Raw genomic sequence first — 25,929 nt, forward strand, 5'->3', positions numbered from 1 at the left:
TCACTTGTCATAGCAGGAACGTGTGAGCAATTATCAATGTCTGAGCTCCATTAAATGTCCCAGCATGTACAATAGCAGGACCTTGGAACTGGCAAAACTAACAGGCATGCAGTCATTGTTAGAGATATGAATTACACCTGTGGTTTTCCTGCAAAGACCTGCTAAAATTCTATGATAAAGGTTTCCTGGGGGGAAAAACTGCATCATGAAGACAAAGGAACAAGTATTTAGATGGATACTTCATCAGTCACAGTTTTGGCAAGATATATTTAAATGACCTGTGGGCTACCAGGCATGGAAGGTTCTATGGCCTTATCCGAAAGTTATTGAGCTTTTTGGACCATTTGATCCATGACAAACACTGCACACCACCAGAAATCCATTAGTCATAACATGAAGCCTGGTAGTGTTCGGAAACTCCGAGCACTCTGTAAGAAAATTGCCACTATTGCCGGTCTTTGTATTCTTATTCTATTGATATTTACAGGACATTGGGAAAAGATTTGCCATACATTCCACCAATACAACAATCCCAAACATAAAGCTATAGCTACACAGTAATGGCTTCAATACAACAATGTTAAATTGATGTGATTTATTTATTTATTTAGCAGTATTTTACAGGACACTCAACTACGTCAATGCTCTGGCAACACCAAGTTTAAGTTCAAATTTGTGGCAGGACTTAAAGTGCTTTTTAGCTTACAGTGCCCATGAAACTTGTCCGAACTGTACAACTGAATCAATGATTTTGCATTTTTTATGTTTGTAGTTATTTAGGTCCATTTTTAGTACAGTATAGTTTCTGTTAATCAAGCCAACGGAGAGTGGTTGCTTTTTATAGGCAATGTATACCGGTCTAACCTTAAGTTTATGTGTGTGTGTGTGTGTCTGTTCGGGCGGGGGGATTCTCCTCACACACAGGGGGAAGTCCCTGATCGGGCAGTGAGTTCTTACCCAAATGAGCTTCCATACTGAAATACGGGCCTATCTCACTCTCATCTTCAAACCAAGGATTCTCCCACCGCTTCTTCATCTCGCCAGGTGAGTGCCCTAACCCTAACCCTAACCTGCTCTATTTTTCAACCTACAATAGGTCACATTACCAAACTGAATGTTGTGTTTTCAGTATTTGTGGTCACAATTTGGGGTCCAGGTGGGAATCGAATCCTCAACTTCAGCCAGCGTTGTCACACTTTCTTAATAGCGTGATGAAAACATGAGTTGAAGTTTGGAGCTGGCAACTCTGCGGCTCACAGTGAGCTCACTGGTTACTAGAAACTTCTTAACTTTGCTGCAGTCTTCACTTACATTCACAAAGATATGCACAACTTGTGAGACCAAATATGAGAAGCTTATAAAATGGAAACAAAGATAAATAATGAAAAAGTGGCAACAAAACTCAATAAGGAAGCACAAAAATAGATAAGCACATGACAAAGAGGACAGATAACTCTAAATAATGACATTGGTTTGTATGGAAATAAGCTTTTTTGTTTTGATATTGGCAAACATATATTATATGTTTATGATAAGTACACTTCTAACTACATGAAATTTAAAAGGGGGTGTGAGTAAGTGCTGGTTATCAGGATGTGCCAAATATACTGTAAAATACTGCAGTTGAGGGCGGAGGAGGTTTAAACATGTGTGTCTGTCGCAGTCCGCTAACTCAGTGCTCAGTGGAGCGAAGAGGGCTGTGTTTGCGAACAAAGACCTAATTTCTCAACAGATGTAAGTTCATGTGTTGCAGGTACTGTTAACAGCAGGGCTGGCATGTTGCTGATGGCCATTTATCTTTGATTGACTGGACTTTGTACATGTTTTGCAGGGTTCGCTCTAAAAAACAGAACCACCAAAAGGAAGTGGGTCTGCTTTGCCTTTGAAGCAAAGTCAGAACATACCTTTCATAGTACAGAAGCCTTTCTTTAACTCTTTCAGTATACATCAAAATAATCGTGTTTCATGTGGGCAAGTGCAGACTTAAATGTATTTTTCCTACAATTATCCCGCGTTAGTACACCTCACACTTGCTTATGGCATCTAATATAGATAAGCTAATATTTTTGTATCAAAAACTGCTGAAGTTAATCAAATGATTTCCAGATCATATTGGCATAATATATTTTCTAAGAAGTTCCTCCTGTGGGATTAAACAAAAGTCCAGTATTTAGCAAACATGTTATACAGACATGTGGCTTGCATGATATAGTATACAATAGTGAAACATAGTTAGTTTCACACAGTATTATATACTAGTATGGTGTAGTATAGTATAGTATAATATCATATAGTGCAGTTTAGTATAGGAAGGTAAAGTAAAGTTTAGTGCAGTATACTTGTATAGTATAATACAGTATAGTATAGTGCAGTATAAGTGTGTAGTATAAGACGGTATAGAATAGTACAGTATAGTGTTTTATAGTATAGTATAGTATAGTATAGTATACTTGCATAGTGGTAAAGCATAGTGCAGTATAGTGTTTTATAGTAGAGTATAGTGCAGTATACTTGCATAGTATAATATGGTAAAGTATAGTGCAGTATAGTGTTTTACAGTATAGTGCAATATACTTGCATAGTATAATATGGTAAAGCATAGTGCAGTATAGTGTTTTATAGTAGAGTATAGTGCAGTATACTTGCATAGTATAATATGGTGAAGCATACTGCAGTATAGTGTTTAACAGTATAGTGCAGTATACTTGCATAGTATAATATGGTATAGTATAGTATAGTATAGTATAGTGTTTTACAGTATAGTGCAGTATGCTTGCATAGTATAATATGGTATAGTATAGTGCAGTATAGTGTTTTATAGTAGAGTATAGCGCAGTATACTTGCATAGTATAATATGGTGAAGCATACTGCAGTATAGTGTTTAACAGTATAGTGCAGTATACTTGCATAGTATAATATGGTGAAGCATACTGCAGTATAGTGTTTAACAGTATAGTGCAGTATACTTGCATAGTATAATATGGTATAGTATAGTATAGTATAGTGTTTTACAGTATAGTGCAGTATACTTGCATAGTATAATATGGTATAGTCTAGTGCAGTATAGTGTTTTACAGTATAGTGCACTATACTTGTATAGTATAATATGGTATATTATAGTATAGTGCAGTATAGTGTTTTATAGTAGAGTATAGTGCAGTATACTTGCATAGTATAATATGGTATAGTATAGTGCAGTATAGTGTTTTATAGTAGAGTATAGTGCACTATACTTGTATAGTATAATATGGTATATTATAGTATAGTGCAGTATAGTGTTTTAATGCGAAGAATAGTGCAGTATACTTGCATAGTATAATATGGTATATTATAGTATAGTACAGTATAGTGTTTCATTGTGTAATATAGTGCAGTATACTTGTACTTGTATAGTAAGGTATAGTATCATACAGAACAGTATAATGCTGTATACTTAGGTACAGTATGGTGTAATATGGTGCAATATACTGTACTAGTACAGTATTAGTCAGTGCTGTATAGTATGATTTAGTGTAGCCAGTATGGTATAGCATTGCTTACCTGTGTGGAACTGTTTATCTCTATGATCCCTGTTACATGAACAAATCATTAAATATAGTACAGTACAGTATAGTGTACAATAGTACAGTATACCATTATAGTACAGTACATAACAATATACTAGTGTAATACATTACATTATGGTGAAGTACATTACAGCAGGGCCTATAGAAGAGAATAGTGACACACAGTACTTGTAGACACTTGAACTACATCTACACATTGTAATGTCACCTATTTAATATTTGTCACCAAGGCTTCACAAAGGTGAAGCCTTCCTCTTCACCTTTCAGCCCTCCTTCAGCCCCCATGTGCCCTAAGCCTCTATTCAGGCAAGGCTAACCGACTGCAAGCAAGCTTCATAAGCTATATTTATTCTACTACAACAACCACAAAGTAAGACCCTGAAAGACCAAGTCAGATATCACTGCCTACTAACTATACAGCACTGTAATTCCTGTGATGAAACAAAAAAGGTAGTGACCCTGGCTTGTAAACTGGTCTATGTAGTGGACGTAAACTTGGGTAAACTGTATCTTCCTGCCTGTTTTCTTAACTGGTGTAGGTCAGTGTATCAACGACATAGCTACATGCTACACATGCATTGACTAGATTATCTTTTACATATTTATAGTTACTCGCATGCCATTGTTATGTTCTCTCTGTTTATATGTATCTCTCTGTTGTGACTTGTGTTTGTCAGTGTGAGTGTCATCAGAGCTGATGGGTGGAAGCTGCCGTGAAGGTCAGTTCTGGGATAACTTGGTCAGAAGATGTATAGGCTGTCAAACGATATGCAAAGATGAACGTGTCGATCCCAAATGCACCAGTTACTGTGGTGAGTACACACTCGCACAAATACATATAAATCCATAGTTGTTGCAGTCTGTGAAAATCAAAGTTCACTGAACATTATGCACTGAACTTATTACCTTTATTTGTCTTAAATGTGGGCACAATAGTTTTAATAGTTGGCAACATTTAAGGGCGACAAAAAGAATTCAGTGTCAAATCTAGCATGGAATACTTACTGCCCTTCCTATCAATGTATTAAATAAACAAGATATGGATGTAACCAGTTTTTGAGGGACAGTAAATGTAATGGTAGATAGACAGGACAGAATTAAATTCAATTTACTGTATGTCCTTTTCCTTTTCTGATGTTAGAATCTGCACATTGTAAAGCACGGCCTGGCCACTACTATGATGGGCTGCTAAAGAAATGTGTAAAGTGTGATGAGGTTTGCGGTGGACCTCCAGCAGAATGTTCCCAGCACTGCCAGAGTGAGTACTGACCCCACTGGCCTGGATAAGGGCTTTAATAATTTAGTGACTAACGCTGTTTTCTGGAAGCATACATGTTGAGTTATACCTCAACGGACAAAGTTTTCAAGGCACTAGATGACGAACTAGAAATGTTTAAAAGGTACACCAGTTGCAAGCGTACCTAAATACAATAGCTACAGTTAGAAGTCCACCACTTTTGTATAATTTGACTGAATGGTATTTGGTCTGCGTGGGTAAAGGATGCTTACTTCTGTGCAGATACTAAGGCTTATCTGTTGTACTTTGGTGGAGAACATGGGTAGTTTGGGGTTTTGCCCATAGGGCTTGGTATCAGTGTTTGGTACCTTTAAGATATCAACTGAAATAACCCAGTATCAAGTAGTATGAAAATGTTTCCAGTCAAGCCATACCTGCATTCAATCCTCTTTGTACCCAGATCAAGAAAAAATATGTGGTTCTGCTTGCAGCCAATCACCACACCAGGCATTCTTTAATAAAATGCTATGCGTGATTGACCCATTACAGCAACAGCCACAACCCATACAGTCTGTGGTGTTGGTGAAGTCAAGCACAGTGTATTTGGTGAGGCTGATGGCAGTTGAGCGTGCTGAGGTGCCACCAGAATGTTCAAAAGTATGGCAAAAGTATACACCTGTGCTCTCTATTTAAAACAAATGCATAAACTGCAGGAAAATTGGTATGACTTAAAGGGTAGTGGTACTGGTATCATAATTTTTTAAATGATACCCAGCCCTAGCGCCCTGGAGGCCTACAAACCAATAGCCATGGCATTACCATTTTCATTTGGCCAGGGACCTTTGTTGCATGGTACTTATTTCCTTCTCCCCTCTTGCTGTCATCTCTGCACTATTGGCCGCCCAATAAACACATACAATGTCCCGAAAATATGTGCTGTTTTGTTTTTCAGAGATATTCTTACCATCTATCCCCCAAGCACCACAAGTTCCAGTGACCACCAAAAAGCTCTCGGTTGAGGTTATGTCATACATGCCGAATTCCAGAGGGACCTTTGTGCCAACAACCTTGGAAGACTCGACTATTCTGCTCTATTCTCTGTTGGGCCTGTGCATGGTGCTGCTGTTCTCTAGCTTGTCTTTAGCCTTGGTAGTCTTCGTGAGAAAAACCAAGGCCAAAACCTCCAACTCAGGACCCAGAGAGGCTAACCACAACCAGGAGAGTGTGGTCCAGATGGGTCAGGAAGTTGGCCGACCTGGGCAGAGCTCTACAGGTTAGTCAAAGTGCTATCCATTTAGGGTGGTGAAATTTTAATATTTCATGATGTGAATGTGTGGATTTTTATTTTGTTTTGTGTTGGCTTTGCTTATAGAATGCTGGTTAGAGGTGTTAACATGCATAGGGTTCACTCATCATTTCCCGTAACCGCTTATCCTGTTAGGGGTCGGGAAGGAGCTGGAGTCTATCCCAGCTGACATTGGGCGAGAGGCGAGGTACACCCTGGACAGGTCGCCAGACTATCACAGGGCTGACACAGTGCTCACTGAAAATGGTAAATGGATCTGCACTTCTATAGCACCTTTCTAGTCTTCTGACCACACTACAAGTCACATTTATCCATTCACACACACATTCACGCACTGGTGGCCGAGGCTACCATACAAGGTGCCACTTGCTACTCAGCTACTCAGTGGAGGAGCTGGGGATCAAACCTCAGATCTTCTGATAAGGGGACAACCTACTCTGCTTCCTGAGCCACAGCCAATCTACCCACCCTTCGGTTTCCACTGGTTAGCTAATGTTAGCCTTGGCTGCTCTGCGCTGTGCACCATCTGGCTCTGGTGGCAGCTAGCTGGTGGTGCCACTCATTTGGAGATTACCGCTGGTAATGCTGTCTAGGTGGCAGGATGGCGTTGCTGAAGAAACATGGTGGTTCCCCTACAGTCTCCCCTCAGGTCTCTCTGGTGAGTAAGTGGCTTCATTTTCACGCTGCAAAATCCCTTTAGCATTATTAACTATGGTAGCAACACCAGCCGTGCTTACACTGCTAACAGTGCCAACAGAGCAAACACTGATAACATAGTTAACAAAGCTAAAGGGGGGCTGCGGTTCAAAACTGAAGTGCTTACTCACCAAGGCAACCAGAGGGTGACAAGAGGGTGGGCAAAATGTTCCTACACCAATGCTGTTGGGTCTAGACAACCTTACTAGTGGTAACTGCTGAATGAGCAGCATCGCTAACTATAGGTCAGAAGCCAGGTCTATCCCTCAGGGTGGATAGAGTAGCAAGATTAACCTATAGACTGACATCCATAAAACACTCAAAAATATTCTCTGCAGCTAACCCTATATCACCCATCATATCTTTTTTCATTATTATTATCTTGTATTTCAAAAACTCATATCAAATATCATGGCATCTGTTCCATATATCTTTCTCTGTCTTTCCACAGATTTTATAACAAATTCATACCGCACCACTGACCGCAAGCCATCATATGACTCAAGCCCTACAGAAACCTGCATCTGTGTCCACTGTTTCCCCGATCTGAAAGCACTAGGCCAGGGCAACGACAGGCCACCAAGAGCACCTTACACATTCTACCAGCAACCTGCAATTCATAAAGCCCAGTTCCAAAATGGAGGACCTGTCTGGACTGAGGATAACCTATACACCTCAGGAATGGAGATGCAGGAGGAGCCTGCATTGGGATGAGGTTCATCAGTTGTCTCATGGGACATGTGGAGTGTCCCCAGACCATAGGAGAAGATTGTCAGTGTATTTAATTTTCAGTCATACATGGATACTGTCACAAGGCAGTAAAAAGCATATGTAAAGAGTATCACTGAAAATTAATCAACGCGTTAACCTATTGAGATCATGTCCTTTTCCTAATTGGAGGGACCAAGTGTGTCCAGGAGCTTCTTACCAGGTATTTTTGGGCTTAGCGAGCACCAATGTTAAGGCCCTAACACACCAATTTGACAGCAAAGAAAAGACTGACTAATGCTTTGCTTCACGTTGCCTTATGACTTCTGAAACAAATGGAAACATCAAGGGACAAAACAAAGTAGCTAACTATTTACATGACACTGAATCTCTGAAATGATCTTGTCATATGCAAATTGTGGAAAGTTTCTGCTGGCACTGTTAGGTTTTGCTTTTCAGCTAATAATCCTGTCATTGTGGAAGAACAAAGACAAGACGGAGGTGAACAATACAGAGAAATGGGTGAAATCCCTGCTCCACTGGGCTGAACAGTTCTCTCTAACTGACTGCTTCTGATTCCACAAGTCAAACGGCCGTGACAAGGACTAACTAGTGCCAATGGAGGAAACCTACCAGTTACAGTCACCCGCACAAAATCAATGATGACCCAACAGCATCTGATTGCTAACTGTTATCTTGGCATGTCACATCACATTTCCAGAAGACATCTTGGTAACACTTTACTTGAAGGTATCTACATAAGAGTGGCATGACACTGTCATAACTATGACATGAACTTGTCATGAACATTATGTACATGTCATAAACATTTATGACTGCTGTCATTAAGTGTCATTCTGTTTTTGTAATGACAAGTTGACATTGTTTGAATTGTCTTGATTATGACAACTTGACATTAACCAGGATGACATCACCAGAAGATGTCTTTAGATCAATGTCAAGTGTTCATTATAAGGACATCCCAAACATATTCAATGTCAACTTGTCATGACAAAGACAACTTCTGGTAATGTCACTTTGATTAATGTCAAGTTGTCATAATAAAGACAACCCAAACAATGTTAACTTGTCATTACAAAAACTGAATGACACTTAATGACAGCAGTCATAAACGTTCATGACACGTATATAATGTTTATGACAAGTTCATGACAGTGTCATGTCATAGTTATGACAGTGTCATGTCACTCTTATGTAGATACCTTTAAGTAAAGTGTTACCGACATCTTTTCAGAAACCTACAGTCACAGGGAGACACTACTTGTGTGTCTAAGTACATGACTCCTGCCCTCCAGACATGTTTATTGCTTTTTTCACCAAAACCAGTGAAACACACCACATGTAAAATTATTAGTAGTGACAGTCCAGCGTAAGTATCAGTGGTAAAGAACTTTCAATCTGCTAACTACAGTGATGCACAGTTAGTTTGTAGTTGCCGATGTGAAAAGCATTCAAGTTCTACTGATTCCCTTAAGTTCTTCATCCTCATCAGGTTTGCAGCAATAACAGAGAAGCAGTTGTTGGCAATGAAAATATTAGGCCTCAGGCACCCCCCAACAGTGCTCATTAAATACCTATAAAAAGAAAATCACACAAGTAAAAGCAAAATCTGAATCTAAGACATAAAACAGTGTAAGTTTATATACATGGATGAAATATTAACAAAAAATAAAGGAACATCAATTTGTATAAACAGTATTGCAAATGCAAAAGCTGAATGTAAACAGGAAAATAGTGAATAATGAGAAGTCATATAGCCCACAGTATACTGCATGTATACAGAGGTGTACACAGCTGTAAAACAAGTACTCCAACCGATACAACCAAACCAGAGCGTTCCCTAAATTAGTGTCCCTTCCAGTGGTAGGACATCAACACATCGTACCTAAACAAGTCATTTACCAATGACTCACAAAACAACATTCACTCACCAGCCACTTTATTAGGTACACCTGTTTAACTGCTCATCAACCCGAATTGCTTATCAGTCAATCATGTGTGGCAACTCAGTGCATTTAGGCATGTAGACATGGTCAAGACGACCTGCTAAAGTTCAACCTGAGCATCAGAATGGGGAAGAAAGGTGATTTAAGTGACTTTGGATGTGGCATGGTTGTTGGTGCCAGACAAGCTGGTCTGAGTATTTCAGAACTGCTGATCTACTGGGATTTTCACACACAACCATCTATAGTGTTTACAGAGGATGGTCGAAAAAGACCAAATATCCAGTGAGCGGCAGTTCTCTGGGAGAAAATGCCTTGTTGATGCCAGAGGTCAGAGGAGAATGGCCAGACTGGTTCAAGACGATAGAAAGGCAACAGTAACTCAAATAAACACTTGTTACAACCAAGGTTTGCAGAAGACCATCTCTGAACAGACATCACGTCGAACCTTGAATAAGATGGGCTACACCAGCAAAGGACCACACCAGGTGCCACTCCTGTCAGATAAGGAAACTGAGGCTACAATGCACACAGGCTCACCAAAATCAGACATTAGTGGATTGGAGAAACGTTGCCTGGTCTGATGAGTCTTGATTTCTGCTGTGACATTCAGATGGTAGGGTCAGAATTTAGAGAAAACAACATGAAAGCATGGATCCATCCTGCCTTGTATCAACGGTCCAGGCTGCTGCTGGTGGTGTAATGGTGTGGGGCATATTTTCTTGGCACATTTTGGGTCCCTTAGTACCAACTGAGCATGGTTTAAACACCACAGCCTACCAGAGTATTGTTGCTGACTGTGTCCATCCCTTTATGACCACAGTGTACCCATCTTCTGATGGCTACTTCCAGCAGGATAACGCACCATGTCACAAAGCTCTAATCATCTCAAACTGGTTTCTTGAACATGACAATGAGGTCACTGTACTCCACAGTCACCAGATCTCAATCCAATAGAGCACCTTTGGGATGTGGTGAAATGGGTGATTCACATCATGGATGTGCAGCCTAAATATCTGCAGCAACTGTGTGGTGTCTCTGAGGAATGTTTCCAACACATTGTTGAATTTATGCGATGAAGAATTAAGGCAGATCCAAAGGCAAAAGGGGTTCCAACCTGGTACTAGCAAGATGATCCTAATAAAGTGGCTGGTGAGTGTATATGACCTGTTGCAATTTTAAACATGTGGTTAATGTTGTGAAAGTGTCGCAGTTTGGTTAGGTTGAGACACCAAAACTACTTTGATAGTTTTAGGAAAAGATCATGGTTTGGGATAAAATATCTATGTTTCTTACATATTTTAAGTTGGGTCTTTAGCTTACATACGTAAGTTTTGTACATAATATGCAAGTTAAAATAACTCACTGTTGACTTTTTGTTTCACATGAAACACAAAGAGCACTGTACCCTGATTACCTCCCTACAAATACTTTGTCGCTCTTTATAGTATTTTACCTTTTTTCTTCATTTGCTCTTGTTATAAGTGCTACGGCCACCTTAGGTTGCCACCTAACAGTAAACTTTAGCATGGGTCGTACTAAGCTGCTTGTACAAACAAACTATCTTTGGGGGAGGACAGTGTCAACAGTATATAAGGGTAAAGTGACAACAGTGATGAGCTCTGAGCTCATATGTGCTGTGGCCTCTCCTGTTGGGTACTGTCCACTGTTCAGATGAAGCCCCATTAGTCCAAAATCTATCCCGTTGGACAAGAGCCCATTTCTGCGACAGCTCATCATGATAAAAATGAACAGGGTTCACATATTTTCATGGACAAATTTCAAAACTTTTTCATGACTTTTAAAGGGCCGACAATAAAATTTCCATTTTTGAAAAGCCTGTGTTTCACTAAGTTATGGTACTTTCTTTTTTTTTTAACACACATTCATGTTGCAGAGTCTCACTTTTCTTAAGAAATGCTGCCACACTACATCACATATACGCACACTCTTAAAGGGGAAGGCTTGGCCGGTATTAGTCATGAGAGAGCGGTGCGAGTTTTCCCTTTGTAGCAAGCAGCAAATAGGTTGTTTAAGTTAATTTGCCTTAATAGACATTGCACATCCTGCAACACGACTCTTGCACATCGCAGTGTTGATGCTGAAACAATATATCCTGCAGCCCTAATCGACACCTTAGTACTACCTTATGTCAACAGCTAGTTTTACAGAATATACATTTGCTTTTATGTTAAGATTACAGTAACAATTAATTTCATTATACACAACAATATTCCAGGACTTTTCCAATACTTTCGATGACTTTTACTAACTCCATGACTTTTCCAGGCATGCAAAACAAGATTGTAAAATTCCACGGCTTTTCCAGGTTTTCCATGACCGTGGAAACCCTGAAACACCCATTGCTCCGAAAACACTCTTTTCAGAAAATACATACTCCCTGCAATTACACAACCCAATCACCAGAATTTTTAAGTTCACATTAAATGTCTGCAAACCACAGATACATTAGCATTTGTCTATAATGCTGCACTAAATGTGTGATTAGGTTTTGGGACAAAAACTGCTTAGTCATGTTGAGGATAAGATAATGTTTTGGCTTAAAACACCTATGTTTGGTGACACAGAAGTCGCTGGAAAAGCAGGGTCAAGTCAGAGAAAAACAATTGGCATCAGTGGCTCAGGCGCTGCTGGGAAACTAACTGCTGGGAGGGTGTATTTTCAGAGGAACTTGACTTCAAAGCAGTGGACATTCTTTTTTGGGATAATGGTCTGTCAGCGATATGGGCTCGATTTTACAGACTAATGGGGCTTCAAATTTAGAAATGTATTTGTATGTGCAACTGCTGGCTCAATATGTATGTAAATTGTGTATACAGAGTTGTGTATATTTGTGGTGTGATAGTTTAGTGTCATGATTCACAATCTCCTTGTATGGCTTTGCCACAATAAGTAACAATAAAAGCTTGATATTGGAAACATCGGGAGAGAACCTGTTCAAATTATCATACATTTTTAAAGTGTGTCTCTAGTCTGTTATCATCCTTCAATCAGCAGTATCATATTACGTACATTCACTTAAACACTTCATTAAATTCAATTCAATAAATAAGAGGCACAAAAGTGTTTACAGATATAGATTTTCTTTATTTGAGTGTCGTTCCATCACTGTGTCCAGTTCTTGCAGCAGTTACATGTGTGTGCGAGGAATGACTGACCGGGTCAAGACAAAAGTTTCTTCTGATTACGACCCCGTGGCCGGATCCAGCGATATAGAAGAACAAATTGACTTTGAGGTTTCACCATTTTTGTCTCTTACATACAAACTGTACATATATACTTTTACATACATCATCAACATGTGGAAAAAAACTCCTATCAAACTGCGATACCCAGCTCAAACGGCATGCTGAATGCAAGTACTGATTCAGTACACGAACATACGGTACATACGCACGCGCACAACACACGTGCATACAATCGGGAACACACACACACACACACACACTTTTTTTTTTCTCTTAACGCGCAAATAACACAGTTTATACAAACACACCTACGCTGAGCTTTTTTTTTCATCCCCTTTCTTGGGAACATACACGTGCACACACACACACACAAACACACCGAATTAGAGCAACATGCGGCCGACGGTTAACACTGCAGGATCGAGCTTCTGACCCATTATACATACTCCTTTGTTTCTTTTCTTTTCTTTTTTTTTTGCCATTTACCTGAAACAGCATCACGACAACGTATCTTGAACATGGAGGATAGGCCTCTGTAACGGCAAAAAATTTGACAAATTGTGGTCAAATTAAACAGAAAGAATAAAAGAAAGTAAATGAAGCTGCCGTAGCAGCAGGTTCATAAATGTTATCAGCACTATTTTTGCTTTTGTGTGTACAAAAAAAAACATGATTGACGGCACAATGTAACACAGACAAACAATGTGAGAGTTTAGGGAGAATGCAAAAACCGTAAACAAACGATTTAATTACAGTATGTATAAAAATATAATATTCACTGTGTAATTTATTTCCCCTGTGACTGTTGGAAGCAGCAAGAGAGGCAGAAAACTTTAACTCCTCGTTAAAGACAGTGTATCCTAAAAGTATCTGACTGACGACTACATGAGTAATTAATTAACTGTCTCTCTATACAATGTACATAATACCATTAGTCCGGTGATTTTTTTTTTTTTAACTTTTTGCATTCTGAACAAAAATGCATAATAAGACAACTTCCATCCTTGAAATATTTGGTCATTTGGAGGAGTGTGGGTGTGTCAGACAAGTGTGCTTGTGTCCAGGAAGTTGCCGGTTTTCGCTAAAGCGGAGCCTCCGATGCCTGAGGAAGGCCACGACTCCGCTCGTTTGCACCTTCAGGTGTCGCTAACTGCAGCTGTGGGAGCATGAAACATGGTGAAGAACAGCATTTGTGATCAAGTAAACCTAAAGTAAGGTTTAAAGTAACCTTCTGCCCTTCTGTCTGTGTCTGAAAAGGAGAGGAAAGTAAGGATGCGACACTAATCCTCTGTTGTCTGAAATCAATTACAGACTAGTTCTGCAGTCATTTCTTTCTTACAGCAGCTGCTTTCTTCTTCATCCCCATGAATTCAAGTGAAAAACTGTTTATGCATTATTCCTTCAGGGCCTGTACAAACCTCCTCCCTTCCAAATCTCTTGCATTTTGTTTGGTTCTTGCACATTTGCACTATCAGTTCTTTCTTGAATGTTGCACAGTGGAGCTAGATTAGTATGTTGTCAGGGCGGATCCATGTTAGAGTAAGTAGTAAGTTGCGATCTAGAGTGATTCAGGTAGGCTTGTGTTTCTGCTTCCATGCCTCGTTTGTCACTCTGTTACCTTTTCCCATGCAACTAATCCTTGCGTCATCCCTCCTCTCCTCCTGCAGGCTGCGCTAAATGGAGCTACTCGTACTCCAGGAACTGTTTATGATAAAACAAAAGGTACCTGGGGAGGATAAAAGTACCATGAGGTCACACTGCAGCATCACTAATAAAAGGAGCAGTCACAGTCAAACAGCTAGAAGTAAAACAGTGACAGCATGAGGCAGCATGACGTGCTCACCCTTCACTGTCCAGGACATCCTTGATGCTGGCCTTGGTGATGATAGCGTCGTCACATTTGAACCACTGGTCCTTGTGCTGGCGGATGAAGGTGGTGTAATGGCCGCTCTCTAGTGTCCCCTGGTGGTTCACCACTGCAAATAGACTATACCTGGTGCAGACAGGGAAACAGGAAGAAATCTTGAAAAAAATAAAGCTCAAAAATCCATTTTAAAATACAGATAGTAAAGATTAACATCATGGAGGTGGTGAAACAGTGAAAACTGGACAGGGAGCAGTGCGCTGAATGCGTAAGTGGGATCTATGGAGGAGAGGAGGAGGCTGAAAGGACGACCGAAGGAGACAGGTTAATGAAAACATGTGCAGCACAAGACCCACTATGCATTCTGTCGGGTCTGGTGTCAGGAGGGTCACTCAGATAACCTCAATAGCTTCCAACACAACTGTCAACTGAAGCAGCTGTTGCAGCACTATATCACCTAATGTTACCTCAACATGGGGCAAAAATGCAGAGAGGATATATTAACTCACCGGAGCGAAACAATCAGATAAAGTGTTGACATGGTTATTAGGCGCTAATATTTTCCACTTAATCATCGGAGTATCAAAGGTTTAAACCACCTCTCTCAACCTGATTCCATCGACTGGTCCAGATCAGGCCAGTCTCTTCTGATCTAGAATATCAGGCTCCATGTAAACACACATAGTGTAGTATTTGGAACTTGGGTTCAGACTAGTTGATAACAGATGTTTGCCTTACTTGTTGTCATTGTTGAAGGGGTCCACGGTCTGCTGGTACTGCCCATTCATCCTGCTTTCTTTACTGAAAAACACAGCAGAACAACAAACTTAGTCGCAGCTGCTCTTGTAAGAGTCTGTTTGCTCTACAAATCAAACAAAACAAAGCAAGCATTTACTGCTGTGGGACGTTCTGTTATGTGCTCCTCCATTTTCCTTTTAATTCCTGTATTGGTATTGGTGTACCACTGTGTACATACATGTGTTCAGTGCAGTATGGATGTCAACAAATAGATTATTTGGATATGAGCAGATAAAGTACTCTGTAAAGATTCAAATGCGTTTGTGGAAATTAGGTCATAGGCCAGAAGCATAAGTCAGTCAAATCAAAAAATACAGACACAGACATATTGCTACAATCATCATTCTTTACTGTGGTGCCAAAATCTCGATACTACTCAAACAAAAATGTCCACAAATTTGTTTAGATATCATATAAGTCACTTCTTATAACTTCAGATTCAGATATCCTGGCTTCATTTTCGTACAGTGGGAGGACACAGAAACACCTCATCCCTCTTCACATGCAGTCTTTAGCTGAAATGTGTTTGCTGAGATCATTTAATTCTTCCGAAACGCAGAACTTCCTTCCATCTTTCCAATTATTTTTGCTTTTGTACAACTTACTTGGTCCTCCTTTCTTTACTGTCTTAACCTGATTGATTCCTGTCTTCATTTAGAGTTTGTGCTCACCTGGAGGCCATGAAGGGCGTCATGTCCAGCTCCAACGGGAAGGAGACGTAAGTTGTGATCTTCCGCCGCAGTTTGGCCGAATGCTCAAACCTCTGCACACAAAGACAGGAGTGTTAGGACACTCCTCTGATAACCAATATCCAAGAAATTAGCAGTCAAACCAAGCTCTTACTTTGAGGTGAAAACAGGCCACGATGGGCAGCTTCTTCATGGTCAGCTGCTTGGTGGACTCCTGGTAACTATGGCAACCACTGCACTTGATCTTAGCGCTGCTGCCGAGGTGCTCCGGCCTGGTGAACCTAGACAGGAGGGGATGGGATTTAGCGCCTGCGCGTTTGTGTGTGTTATCGATGCTGCTGCTGCTGCTCCCTGCAATCTCTGCTCCAGTGAATTTGGGAAGAACAGGAATTAGTTTTCAGGGAGCTGAGTGTGTGTGTTGCTCTCTAAAGGGCTTTGGCGTGATTATTCTGGGGATTGGTTTTAGATTGTTTGTCTCTGAGTTTGTCAGTGTGCTGCACTTTTATTTTGGGACTATTTCAGAGGGGAAAAACACTGTTGTAAAGATTATGTGACAAATCTTGGTATAATGTGAGCTACCTGCGCAGACAGTCTGTGAGTGTTGTAGCTCCAGTGGTGTGACTCTCTCCGTTAAGTGCTGATCCGTCTCCTCCGGGGCTGAGGGGCCAGAACGGGGTGGAGGAGCCCGGCAGGTCCAGGCTGATGTCCCAGAATGGATCTATGGTCGTCGAGACACCACTAGGAGGAAAAAAGAGACACACACAAGATGGCACGTCTGTTTGAGAAAATAAAAATGCTGCATGTAGATTCAAGGTGGCTGCTGTGTGTTGATTCATCCAGCCTGTTACCCACTTCACAGGCGGCACATTAAGACATTGCACCTTTCCTTTATTCAGACAGACAGAAGTGAGAGGAGACAAAAGAGGGAGACATCCGGGAGGCATCAACTGCTTGGCACCGTGGCTCAGACCCTTGCACTCCTAATGTTGGCAGCTAAGCTCGTTCATCTGGGCTATGAAGATAATTACACCGAACACCATTCAGAGACGCGCGCCGCAGCTTAGCGCTGGCAGTTAAGGATATAAAACTAATGATAGCTGCTGATAGCATTCGTGACCTGAGAAAATTTGGGTGGTGACCATGTTTTATAAAGAACTCCCTTTGTTAACATCAATCATTTCTCTAAACCACTTATGTTGTGCAGGGTTGCGGGAGGTTGGAGCCTGTTCCAGCTCACACTGGGCGAGAGGCGGGGTGCATGCTGGGCAGACTGCCAGTCTGTCATGGGGGCTAACACAAAAACATCCTGCATGTCCTCGACTGTGGGAGGAAACCGCAGCATCCAGATGAAAGCCACACAGGTGCAAGGAGAACATGCAGAGTCCTAACAGCAAGGCCTCATCCTGCCGGTGGACTCAAACCAACAGCCTTATTGCTTGTGACAGGGTGATTCACTGAGCCACCACCCTGATCCTGATTTAAAATCTATAATCAGCCTCAAAGACCATTTGAAACTCCTTTTTTTCTCTCTCTGGTTGTTTGTTTACTGGTAAATATTTCTCTTATATTTTGTTAATGTCTGATTATTTTGTGACTCTGCTACCTCCATATTTGTGAATGTTGGAAAGGTCAACCTGGGATGTTTTCCCCAAGCCACCCAAAGCCCAATTTAACTACTAAGTCTTGCAAATGTACGTTATTGCACACACAAAAAAAGTTCAATCAAGAAACAATAACAGGCCACCCCCATTCTTGTCTTTCTAACAGCTTAACAAATCATCCATTGGTTTGTCTACTCACAAAATGTAATCCACTGTATGCTTGTTAAGCCAAGAAGCTGTGGCACAGTTACAATTAATTCAGAATTCTGCTGCCTGGTTTCTAACAAAAACTCTGCAGCGCTCCCATATTACCACCGTGCCAGCTTTACTACGCTGGCTTGCTGTAAAATAAAGGATTAAATTCAAAATCCTTTCAATTACTTTTAAAGGGGAACATAATTTACCAGTCTACTAAACCTAAAAGTCATTAGAACAAAGGGTTCTGGTTCTGCCCTGCTCAAAGCTCATGCTAATCTCTATAAACAGATATCTGTGTGTGAATGCAGGGGACAAGATGTTGCAATGGAAATGTTCAGGTTTCCATTTGTAGTCCGTTTGTAGTCAGAACAGCATTGATCAATCACGTTTGACACTACTTTGAGGATGTTGCACTCTTAACAATTTACGCAAATTGAGCCAGCCCCTGTGAATTCTGCATGACTTTGCAATTTTGTCCAATCACTAAAACTTTACCTCAAATTACTATTTAAAAAGGGTAAAATCTTTAATTGTAGAGCTGCGTGCAGCTTATTGATTTGCTCATTTGCCGTGTGTTTGTGACTGGAGACACAGACACACAGTGACAAGGTTAACCGTTAGCATCACACAGCTAACGTTACACTATGGCTATTAACAGGATTAACAACAGTTGAGCCGTATTGCTGTTGATGTGAAAACAGCTCAGTGTCAGATGTTGACTTCTGCTGCGAAGCTTCTTCACGCAGAGAGAACATGAGGAGAGCCTCTTACGGGGACAGTCCTTAAGTGCCTATACATCAAAAGGCATTGACGGCTGATTGGTGGCGATCAGCTGTTGCTGCCCCCCACCCCCTAAACCTCCTACTGTACCATCACAAATAGATTCTAATTTTATGGTAAACACGGAATGCTCACAATACTACGCTCCAAATCCAAGACAGCATCACAACTAATTTTTTCCAATTTGTCTCTCACCATCCTGGATCAGAGCTCCTTTAAACATTGCAGCATGCATCACTTTTTTTTATTTTTAGAAAAGCTGCTGTGAAATCAGGTATTTCATTTCAACAATCACAAAAACAGCCCATGAAATCCTCAAGGGACTGGTCTGAGCAAGCCTGCCGGTAAATGGTTCATGTAGAGAGCAAAAGAGTCGGAACACATTGGCTGACATGCAATATGAAATGATGACTGATGATTTAGCTTTTTATTAGCTTTTATAGAGATTAGTCATCGCTCAACTCCAAATCCACTCTCACATCTCAGCCGGGACTGTAAACAATGACCTGCACACAGAAGAGGACGCTGAAATATTGGCTGTTGCCCACAGGGGCTAAATCGTTGTCAAACTGATGGCCAGTGGGTTCTGAGATTGAGCTCATGCTAACTGAGCTTTTGTTGGAACAGTCGCCCCCTAGGGGTCAGATCAGCAAACTCTGTTAAGTGTTTTAATTCTCATCTAAAGATCATTTCACTGTATTCTCAGGGGCATTTTACTGATGCTTTCTTGCCCTGCTGGTGTTTAATTTCAGTTTTTATTTTCTTGAAATGCTTTTCATTGTTGATTTTGTAGCTGTGATGCACTTTGTAGCTAGTTTTGAAAAACTCTTTATACATTAAATGTCAATTTTTGTTATTACTTTTACATGTAGACAACAAACAGGTGTCTAGACTCACGATCTGGAGAATTTCTCTGTGTCTTTATTTACTGTGGGAACTGGATCCCAATCCTACGCCTATTAGTTTGTTTCAGAATATAAAGTGAGAGACAAATGCTCTATTTAATAGCTCCAGCTCCTCACAAGGATGGCACTGGCCCCAACATGAGCGAAAATAAAATATGAAAGTTGTCAAAAGTGTCTGCAATTTAGTACTTTCACATTTAGAAAACAGCAGGCTTCCTGAATGCAAAGTGAGAGGACAGTTGACACTTAGGACCTTCATCATTAGCACCTTTGCTGTAACACGATGACAGAGACGTGAGCTGTGTGGGCAGGGACAGTAATGAAGAGAAGCACAAGAGATCCTCAACTCACTCCAATGTCGCCACAAAGGATAGAAAGTTATTTAGTTTCATGGGTAAAAATGGGGAACTTCAGTTGGATTCAGCCTGTAAATACTGACCATATGACCTAGTTGAAGTGTGTTATAAAGTGATCTGTGAATTGTACAATATGTCCTGTTTCTCCTTGGTCAAAGCAAACGATGAGCTTTCAATTTCAGTTTAAAAGAGAATACAAAGCGTATAACTCATAAAGCAGCAAAGGCCTTATGGCAGCAGGATTTCCTTTAGAAACCTGGTCTAGGACAGAACTTTCCTCTGATATAACCAAACACAAAGCATCAGAATCCAAATTTGTGGATCACTGCATTTGCTTTAAGCTTCCCATGTGCCTGTTGTGGTCCTCAGTTGTAATAACACACAATTATTTCACAGTATGCTTAAAAATTCTTTTGATAATTATTCAATTGGTTCCTACTTTTTTTTTTAAAGAGATCCATTTTAGAGCCTAAGCCAAAGCACTGTGCTTCTAGGGCTGTGACAGTTTGTGTATTCATACTGCAGTCACAGTCTGGTGCACACAGATGCACGCAGAACATTAATGCACATAATATGGAGCCTCAGTTTACAAGGACAAATCCTGCCCAGAGACTTTAACCTGTACACTTTCTACAGCATGTGCTGAGGTTAGCACAATAAGCCTACTCATTTTTTTTTTTACCTGCTTTACCAAACTCACACTAAACACTAGCTTCTTTTAGCTGGTTTCAGGGCACACTGTGTTTTCATGTGCCCAAGCAAACCCAACACGTAGGAGGGGTCTCCTAAAAGGTGTCTGCTTAATACGTTTGTCTGAATCTAGAAAAAGAAACACACCGGCAGCTTGTTGTTGTTATGATAATATCATGCTAGTAATTATATAATGACACTGTAAACACACACTACACTTTCACTGCAGTGTCAGCTACTGTAAAGTAAAGATCAAGCACTGTCTTTGACCACCAGGTGGAAGTAGAGATCAACTTTACACACTGTATGCCATAACAAGGGTTTTACTGTTGCTGCAGTGTGGCAGCTCAGTGTGTGTGATTGATGATGCGCTGTGTGAATGATGGAGGAGAGGGGAGGCAGGAGGGTCACCTCAGGGCAGGGAATTAGAGAGTTCTAATCCAGGATGGTGAGAGACAAGTGCAGTGTGACGTTTATGAGAGGCTGTTTGATCAAGACAGAACAAGCCAGGCACAGTGAGACATAATGCACCTGTGCTGTAAGACAATGCCGTATTGTACTGTTCAAGGCCGTGGGTTTGTTCTATTGAGCTTTATCTCTTTATTCAGTCTCTAGTGAGGTCTGAAAGATTTCTGGTGTTGTGTTTTTCTTTGGAAGAACCTCATACACGAGCGCACTTACTGGCAGACTTGACAGGTGACGTCAGACTGCAGGCCCCCTGTGAAGATTTGGTCGATGATGCAGTTACAGTGGTTGGGGTTGTTGGCTTTCTTCCCGTTGTCGTCTGTGTGGATGAAAACACACGCACACACACACACACACACACACACACACACACACAGTCACTAAAAGCAATGCTGTGTAACTTCACAGCCACCCGCTCTGCTTCTAAACTGCACAGAGAGATGCAGAGATCCAAGAGAGATCAGCACTGTGGCTCTCCGTCTCTCTGTCAGTCAGTGCATATCTCTTTCCTCTTCATCCTCTCAACTCCCCTCATCCACCCAGCTCTCCTCCTGTCGCACCAACACTCAGCTCTCTGTCATTCTTCCTGCTTTCTTCCCCGCCTACTTCACATCTGTCTTTCTCCTCGAGTGATTAAGTGTGTCTGACCTTTGCAGTGTCTGTGCAGGACATCTAGCGCCGCAATGAGGAACTCGTGGGCGTCCTGCTGCTCGTAGCCGGCCAGGTGACGAGCGTGGGTCCACACCAGGTGAAGGAGACGGAAGGGGATGTGTGGCGACCGATGGCCTGAGTAGAACTGGTGGAGGAAGGTGTGTACGTGAGAGAGAAAACACGGCCTTCTCAGCCTCTTCAGCACAGACACACCAAACCAACATTAAAGACCTAATGGCAAAGATGAAGATAATCTAGGTCGTTCATGTTCTTTTGTCACTTCATATCTCGTCATGTGCTGAGCTGAACTGCCAGTCAGAGGGATTTCACTCAGTGATGGGCCCCACCATCTCCAACGCAGATTCAACATGTTGAATCAGTCGAAAAGCAGCCATGTGTCAACACCATGTCACCGACCGATGGCAAACCTTCGCTTGGGTGTGTCAGGGCCCCTTATCCCTCTTCTTTTACACATTTGAACAAATTCAACAAAAAAACAAGAGGTGACAGTTACCTCCTGGAAGAGTTGCGACATCTCACACACCAAACAGGAGTTGCTCTGCATCTCGCATTTGTGTCTGTCGGACAGGAAGAAGTCACGCAACAGCGGCGTGTGTGTCAGCGCTTGGACGATGCAGTTCATGAAGCACGTGTTGCCCAGGTTTATCAAACCTCGCAGGCCTGAGGGTTAAGAGGAGAGAAAAAAAAAATCAGGCAACAAAGAAGAGACAAAGAGAAAGGATGGGTGGAGAGGTGAGGGAGGAATAAATAAAAAGGGAGGACAGAAAGAAATAGCTGAAGAGAGAGAGAGAGAGAGATCATTTTTCCTGGCTGCTGCAGTGGGGCATCTGAGCTGCAGTGCTGTTAACAGCAGACAACTAAGAAACACACACACACACACACTTCACAGTAATACTGTGATGTCCCTGAGGCAACGTTGGACTGCACGCAGGGAAACCCTTGTCAGATTACAGCAGACCAAACCACACACAGACAGACGAGAGGAGAGGGAGGGGGAGATAAACAGGAGAGACAGTGGAAGGAGAGGAGGAAAAAGAAAAGAGGACAGACAGCAGAGGAGCAGAGGAGGGGAAGGATGGAGGTAGTGCTCTCACAGATGAGCAGCCAGGCCTGTAATTTCCCTCACCTAAGACAGTGCCAGGGATGTTAATGGTGCTAGAGCACGTCGCTGCAGGCTGTTACAAGGTGTTAAACGTATGCCAGCTCTCCTCACTCCCACATGCAGCCAAACCCCAACACTGCTTCATTCTGATATTCCCTGCTGCTTCAGATACACACTGCTGCTTTGCTTTCTAATATCTGCCTAATTGATAGCTGTCAGGGACACATGTAGGTCATCATATAGGATGTCAGAGTTGAATATTACCTTACCTTTAGTTTGAAGTAGGGCTGTGACTAATGCCTATTTTCTTTATGAATTAATCTGAATTAAATTTCAACATTCTTTCCATTCATTTATTCATTTATATTCCATAACTGCTTATCCTGGTGCAGGCTCGTGGGGGCTGGAGCCCATTCCAGCTGACATTGGGCGAGAGGCGGGGTTCACCCTGCAAAATAAAGCCCAAGTCATCTGTTCATTTTTCATTATACTGACTATTTTCAAATGGTCGGCGGGCCACCCTGCACCCCATCAAGGGGCTGGATTTGGCCCACGGCCCCTAAGTTGAGTGCTCTAGAGCCTCACACCTGGCTAGAGAGGGTTTTTATGACCGTTCTTGACCAAACATGCTTCAAAAATAAATTCCCTGGGTGTCAGAGCTGCTTCGTACTGTATGAAAAGCTTCTCCTGCACTTCCTGAAATCCCTGCAGCATCTGAAGGCAGCAGGACTGATACGTTATAAATGTGCAGGCAGAGCGCAGTGCCGTTATGCACGGTCGTTCGCTGATTACCTTCATTAAACTGCCTGAAAACAAGACCAGGTTGCTGCAGTATAACCATACGGACCTCTGCACACATCAGCCTGGTCGATTAGAACTCCACATTGTGCTTTTCTATGAAGGAGACACCTGGATCATAGGGCTGATCATAGCATCTTACCCAACTTTCTGTTTAGAAAAAGTAGTGTCTCATGTTTTATACACACATAGTGCAATTATTTCATCTGTGTGTCTTTGGGTGCAGATTTGTGGTGATGTGTGTGTTCACGCCGTGACGCTCTGAGCAATGCAGACATTTCCAGGGGTGAAGCTTTCCGTTTGCAGAGTTTTAACTGTGATTGGCACAGCTGTTTGAAAGCATGGAGACGCTCCTAACGCTGGGTTCACACTGGACGCAGAAGTGCCGTGAAGTGTGCCAACTTTCCAAGGAGAGCTGCCCGCTTGCTTTTGGTGCTTATGTTGATGGATTGGGCTTTTTACACTGGACGCTGCACGGCACCGAGCGCCCTGGCCGTCTCGAGATCTGCAGCAATAGTTTCAGCGTCTGGTCTATTTTTTAGTGAGCCACAAGTGAATCTGGCAAGAAAACACACTGAAAATGTATTGTAAACAATATAAAGTGTACATTAAATATGATATAAGCGATAGATGATAGAATATGCACCCCATGCTTTCACATATGTCGGTTGAGTCTAAACAGAAAGGAAGTAAGTTGAGCTTACCACCCTCAAAATAAAATATTAAACTGAGGCTGGGATCAGGCATGCTTTTGCACCCTCATAGAACCAAGCCTGCAAAAAGTCATAGCTGACATTATGTGCATGGTGATGCTGTATTATTTTACTTGTTAAAAATGTAATGAACCCAGATCAAGCGTGCAGTAGAACTAGAATAGCTGTGTGTGTGTGGCCACGAATCATACGCACACATCTCAATGTGCAGGGCTTCGCATCCCCCTGTGACGGCCCTGCTGAGAATCGAGTAAGAGTTGAAATTTCTTCCCACTATAATCTCTGCAAACCTTAAATGGGAAAATCTTGAAGATAGCTATTAAGAGACGACAATTTGTTTGGAATCCTAAAGTAAATATCCACTGAGAGGAGCCAGCTTTGTTTTTAATCAGAACAGTTTAAAAGAATACATTTCCTGAGGCTATTCGCCTCTCGAATGGTAAACAGTCTGTTTTTAGCATATGGGTTTTGGATGACACATTTTAGAAGCCCCCTTTTACTGTAAGTGTGAAGATGTAAACTTTGCATATATATCATTGATGCTGGTGGTAACACTGCTTCCTCTTTCTGCATTTACATTTTTTGCTCCCTCTAGAGATCCGCACTGTGTCCCGATTGGCCCAGATTGACATCAGGCGCTCTGCAGCTACACAGCCATCCTCCTCAACACTGGTGTGTGTGTGTGTGTGTGTGTGTGTGTGTGCCTGTGTGCATTAGAGACTTAGAGGTACTAACCAATAGTACAGTTGGAGGTGATTCTCCTCCTCTTGGGGTTGTGGCGAAGCAGCTCCAGCTCCCTCTTAGTGGGCTCCCACGTTGAGTATTTCTCCCCTATGCCTGGAACAAACACACACATACACACATTCAAAGCATTGCATCCTTCGCTGCAACCCTAGGACCGAGAGCTGTAACGCTCAAGGGAGACATCACGCAACTTTGGCATGATGTGTGTGCAACAGTGTGTGGTGTGGCTATCTGCTTTCATACCTTGCATTTTCCAGGCTTTCCTCTGTTCCTCTTTGGCAATCTGTTCCATGTCTTTGTCATAAATGTAGTCTTGGCACATAAAACAGTAAATTCCTCCATACAGCAGGTCAATAGCTGAAAGGCCAGGCAGGAGTAAGAGAGAGAGAGAGAAGGAGAACAAATAATGCATGAGAAAGCTGTTTTAGTCAAATGCAGAGAGACACTCAGTTTATGTTTGTCAGAGGGTGAAAAAGGTCTTTGCGTTGCTCCGAGCTGTGTGAACCGCTAACTGCCTCCTCTCTCAGGCTTTTTGTCTATTCGGGCCACGTTGTCATGGCGCTGCGATGCCAGGTAGCCGGGGCTTATCTGCTGACATATCAGCTATCTGTTAACACCATCCAGGAACGGTGGAGAGACACCCCGCGAGACGGGGAGAGCGATGAGGAGTCAAAAGGTGAGGAGGAGGAAGGAAGGAGGCGCCTATCTAACTGTGCGATCTTTCCCCGCTTCACACTCGCTTAAACGCTTAAATGCTCAATGGCAGACCAAAACTCCCTTCTCTCCTCACCTGCTCCATACCCTGCAGCTACCTGTTTGCTGTTGCCATGACAACATGCCTTTAGGCTTCTCCTGGCTGTCATGCTC

At 41.9% G+C, this 25,929-nt stretch overlaps 2 protein-coding genes and 1 long non-coding RNA gene across 5 annotated transcripts in view; 2 read left to right on the forward strand and 1 right to left on the reverse strand.

Annotated features, from left to right (window-relative positions):
- Window positions 1–931: 931 nt before the first annotated feature.
- tnfrsf13b (TNF receptor superfamily member 13B) lies at window positions 932–14,346 on the forward strand. Of its 3 annotated transcripts, none has more exons than XM_078163694.1 (6): window positions 932–1,044; window positions 4,245–4,379; window positions 4,709–4,825; window positions 5,757–6,077; window positions 6,246–6,356; window positions 7,258–14,346. In XM_078163694.1, exons 2-6 carry the CDS (start codon window positions 4,265–4,267, stop codon window positions 7,518–7,520), a joined length of 927 nt encoding a protein of 308 aa, XP_078019820.1. In that variant the 5' UTR covers window positions 932–1,044; window positions 4,245–4,264; the 3' UTR covers window positions 7,521–14,346. The 3 variants fall into 3 exon arrangements, with proteins under 3 accessions (XP_078019820.1, XP_078019822.1, XP_078019821.1); XM_078163695.1 differs by lacking the exon at window positions 932–1,044 and adding an exon at window positions 1,632–1,734; XM_078163696.1 differs by lacking the exon at window positions 4,709–4,825.
- usp22 (ubiquitin specific peptidase 22) overlaps window positions 12,561–25,929 on the reverse strand; it is a 29,120-nt gene continuing 15,751 nt past the window's right edge. Inside the window, exons 3-13 of the mRNA XM_033612090.2 lie at window positions 25,306–25,419; window positions 25,054–25,155; window positions 22,199–22,365; window positions 21,682–21,829; window positions 21,250–21,352; window positions 16,618–16,776; window positions 16,193–16,319; window positions 16,021–16,112; window positions 15,290–15,352; window positions 14,531–14,680; window positions 12,561–14,413 (exon numbers count right to left, since the gene is read on the reverse strand). Of these exons, the coding sequence (XP_033467981.1) occupies window positions 14,371–14,413; window positions 14,531–14,680; window positions 15,290–15,352; window positions 16,021–16,112; window positions 16,193–16,319; window positions 16,618–16,776; window positions 21,250–21,352; window positions 21,682–21,829; window positions 22,199–22,365; window positions 25,054–25,155; window positions 25,306–25,419 (1,268 nt within the window). The 3' untranslated portion in view covers window positions 12,561–14,370. The remainder of the gene's footprint in view (window positions 14,414–14,530; window positions 14,681–15,289; window positions 15,353–16,020; window positions 16,113–16,192; window positions 16,320–16,617; window positions 16,777–21,249; window positions 21,353–21,681; window positions 21,830–22,198; window positions 22,366–25,053; window positions 25,156–25,305; window positions 25,420–25,929) is intronic.
- On the forward strand, window positions 16,694–17,605 carry LOC144459478 (uncharacterized). The gene is made up of 2 exons (XR_013488445.1): window positions 16,694–16,811; window positions 16,939–17,605. It is a non-coding gene; the product is annotated as an uncharacterized LOC144459478 (long non-coding RNA).

This window comes from Epinephelus lanceolatus, chromosome 21 (genome assembly GCF_041903045.1).
Source record: "Epinephelus lanceolatus isolate andai-2023 chromosome 21, ASM4190304v1, whole genome shotgun sequence".
Classification (NCBI taxonomy): Eukaryota; Metazoa; Chordata; class Actinopteri; order Perciformes; family Serranidae; genus Epinephelus; species Epinephelus lanceolatus.

Coding starts and splice junctions, on each gene's coding strand:
- tnfrsf13b (XM_078163694.1), top strand. CDS start 4,265: ATGGGTGGAAGCTGCCGTGAAGGTCAGTTCTGGGATAACTTGGTCAGA. Junction 4,380..4,708: donor CAAATGCACCAGTTACTGTG/GTGAGTACACAC, acceptor TTCTGATGTTAG/AATCTGCACATTGTAAAGCA. Junction 6,357..7,257: donor CACAGTGCTCACTGAAAATG/GTAAATGGATCT, acceptor GTCTTTCCACAG/ATTTTATAACAAATTCATAC.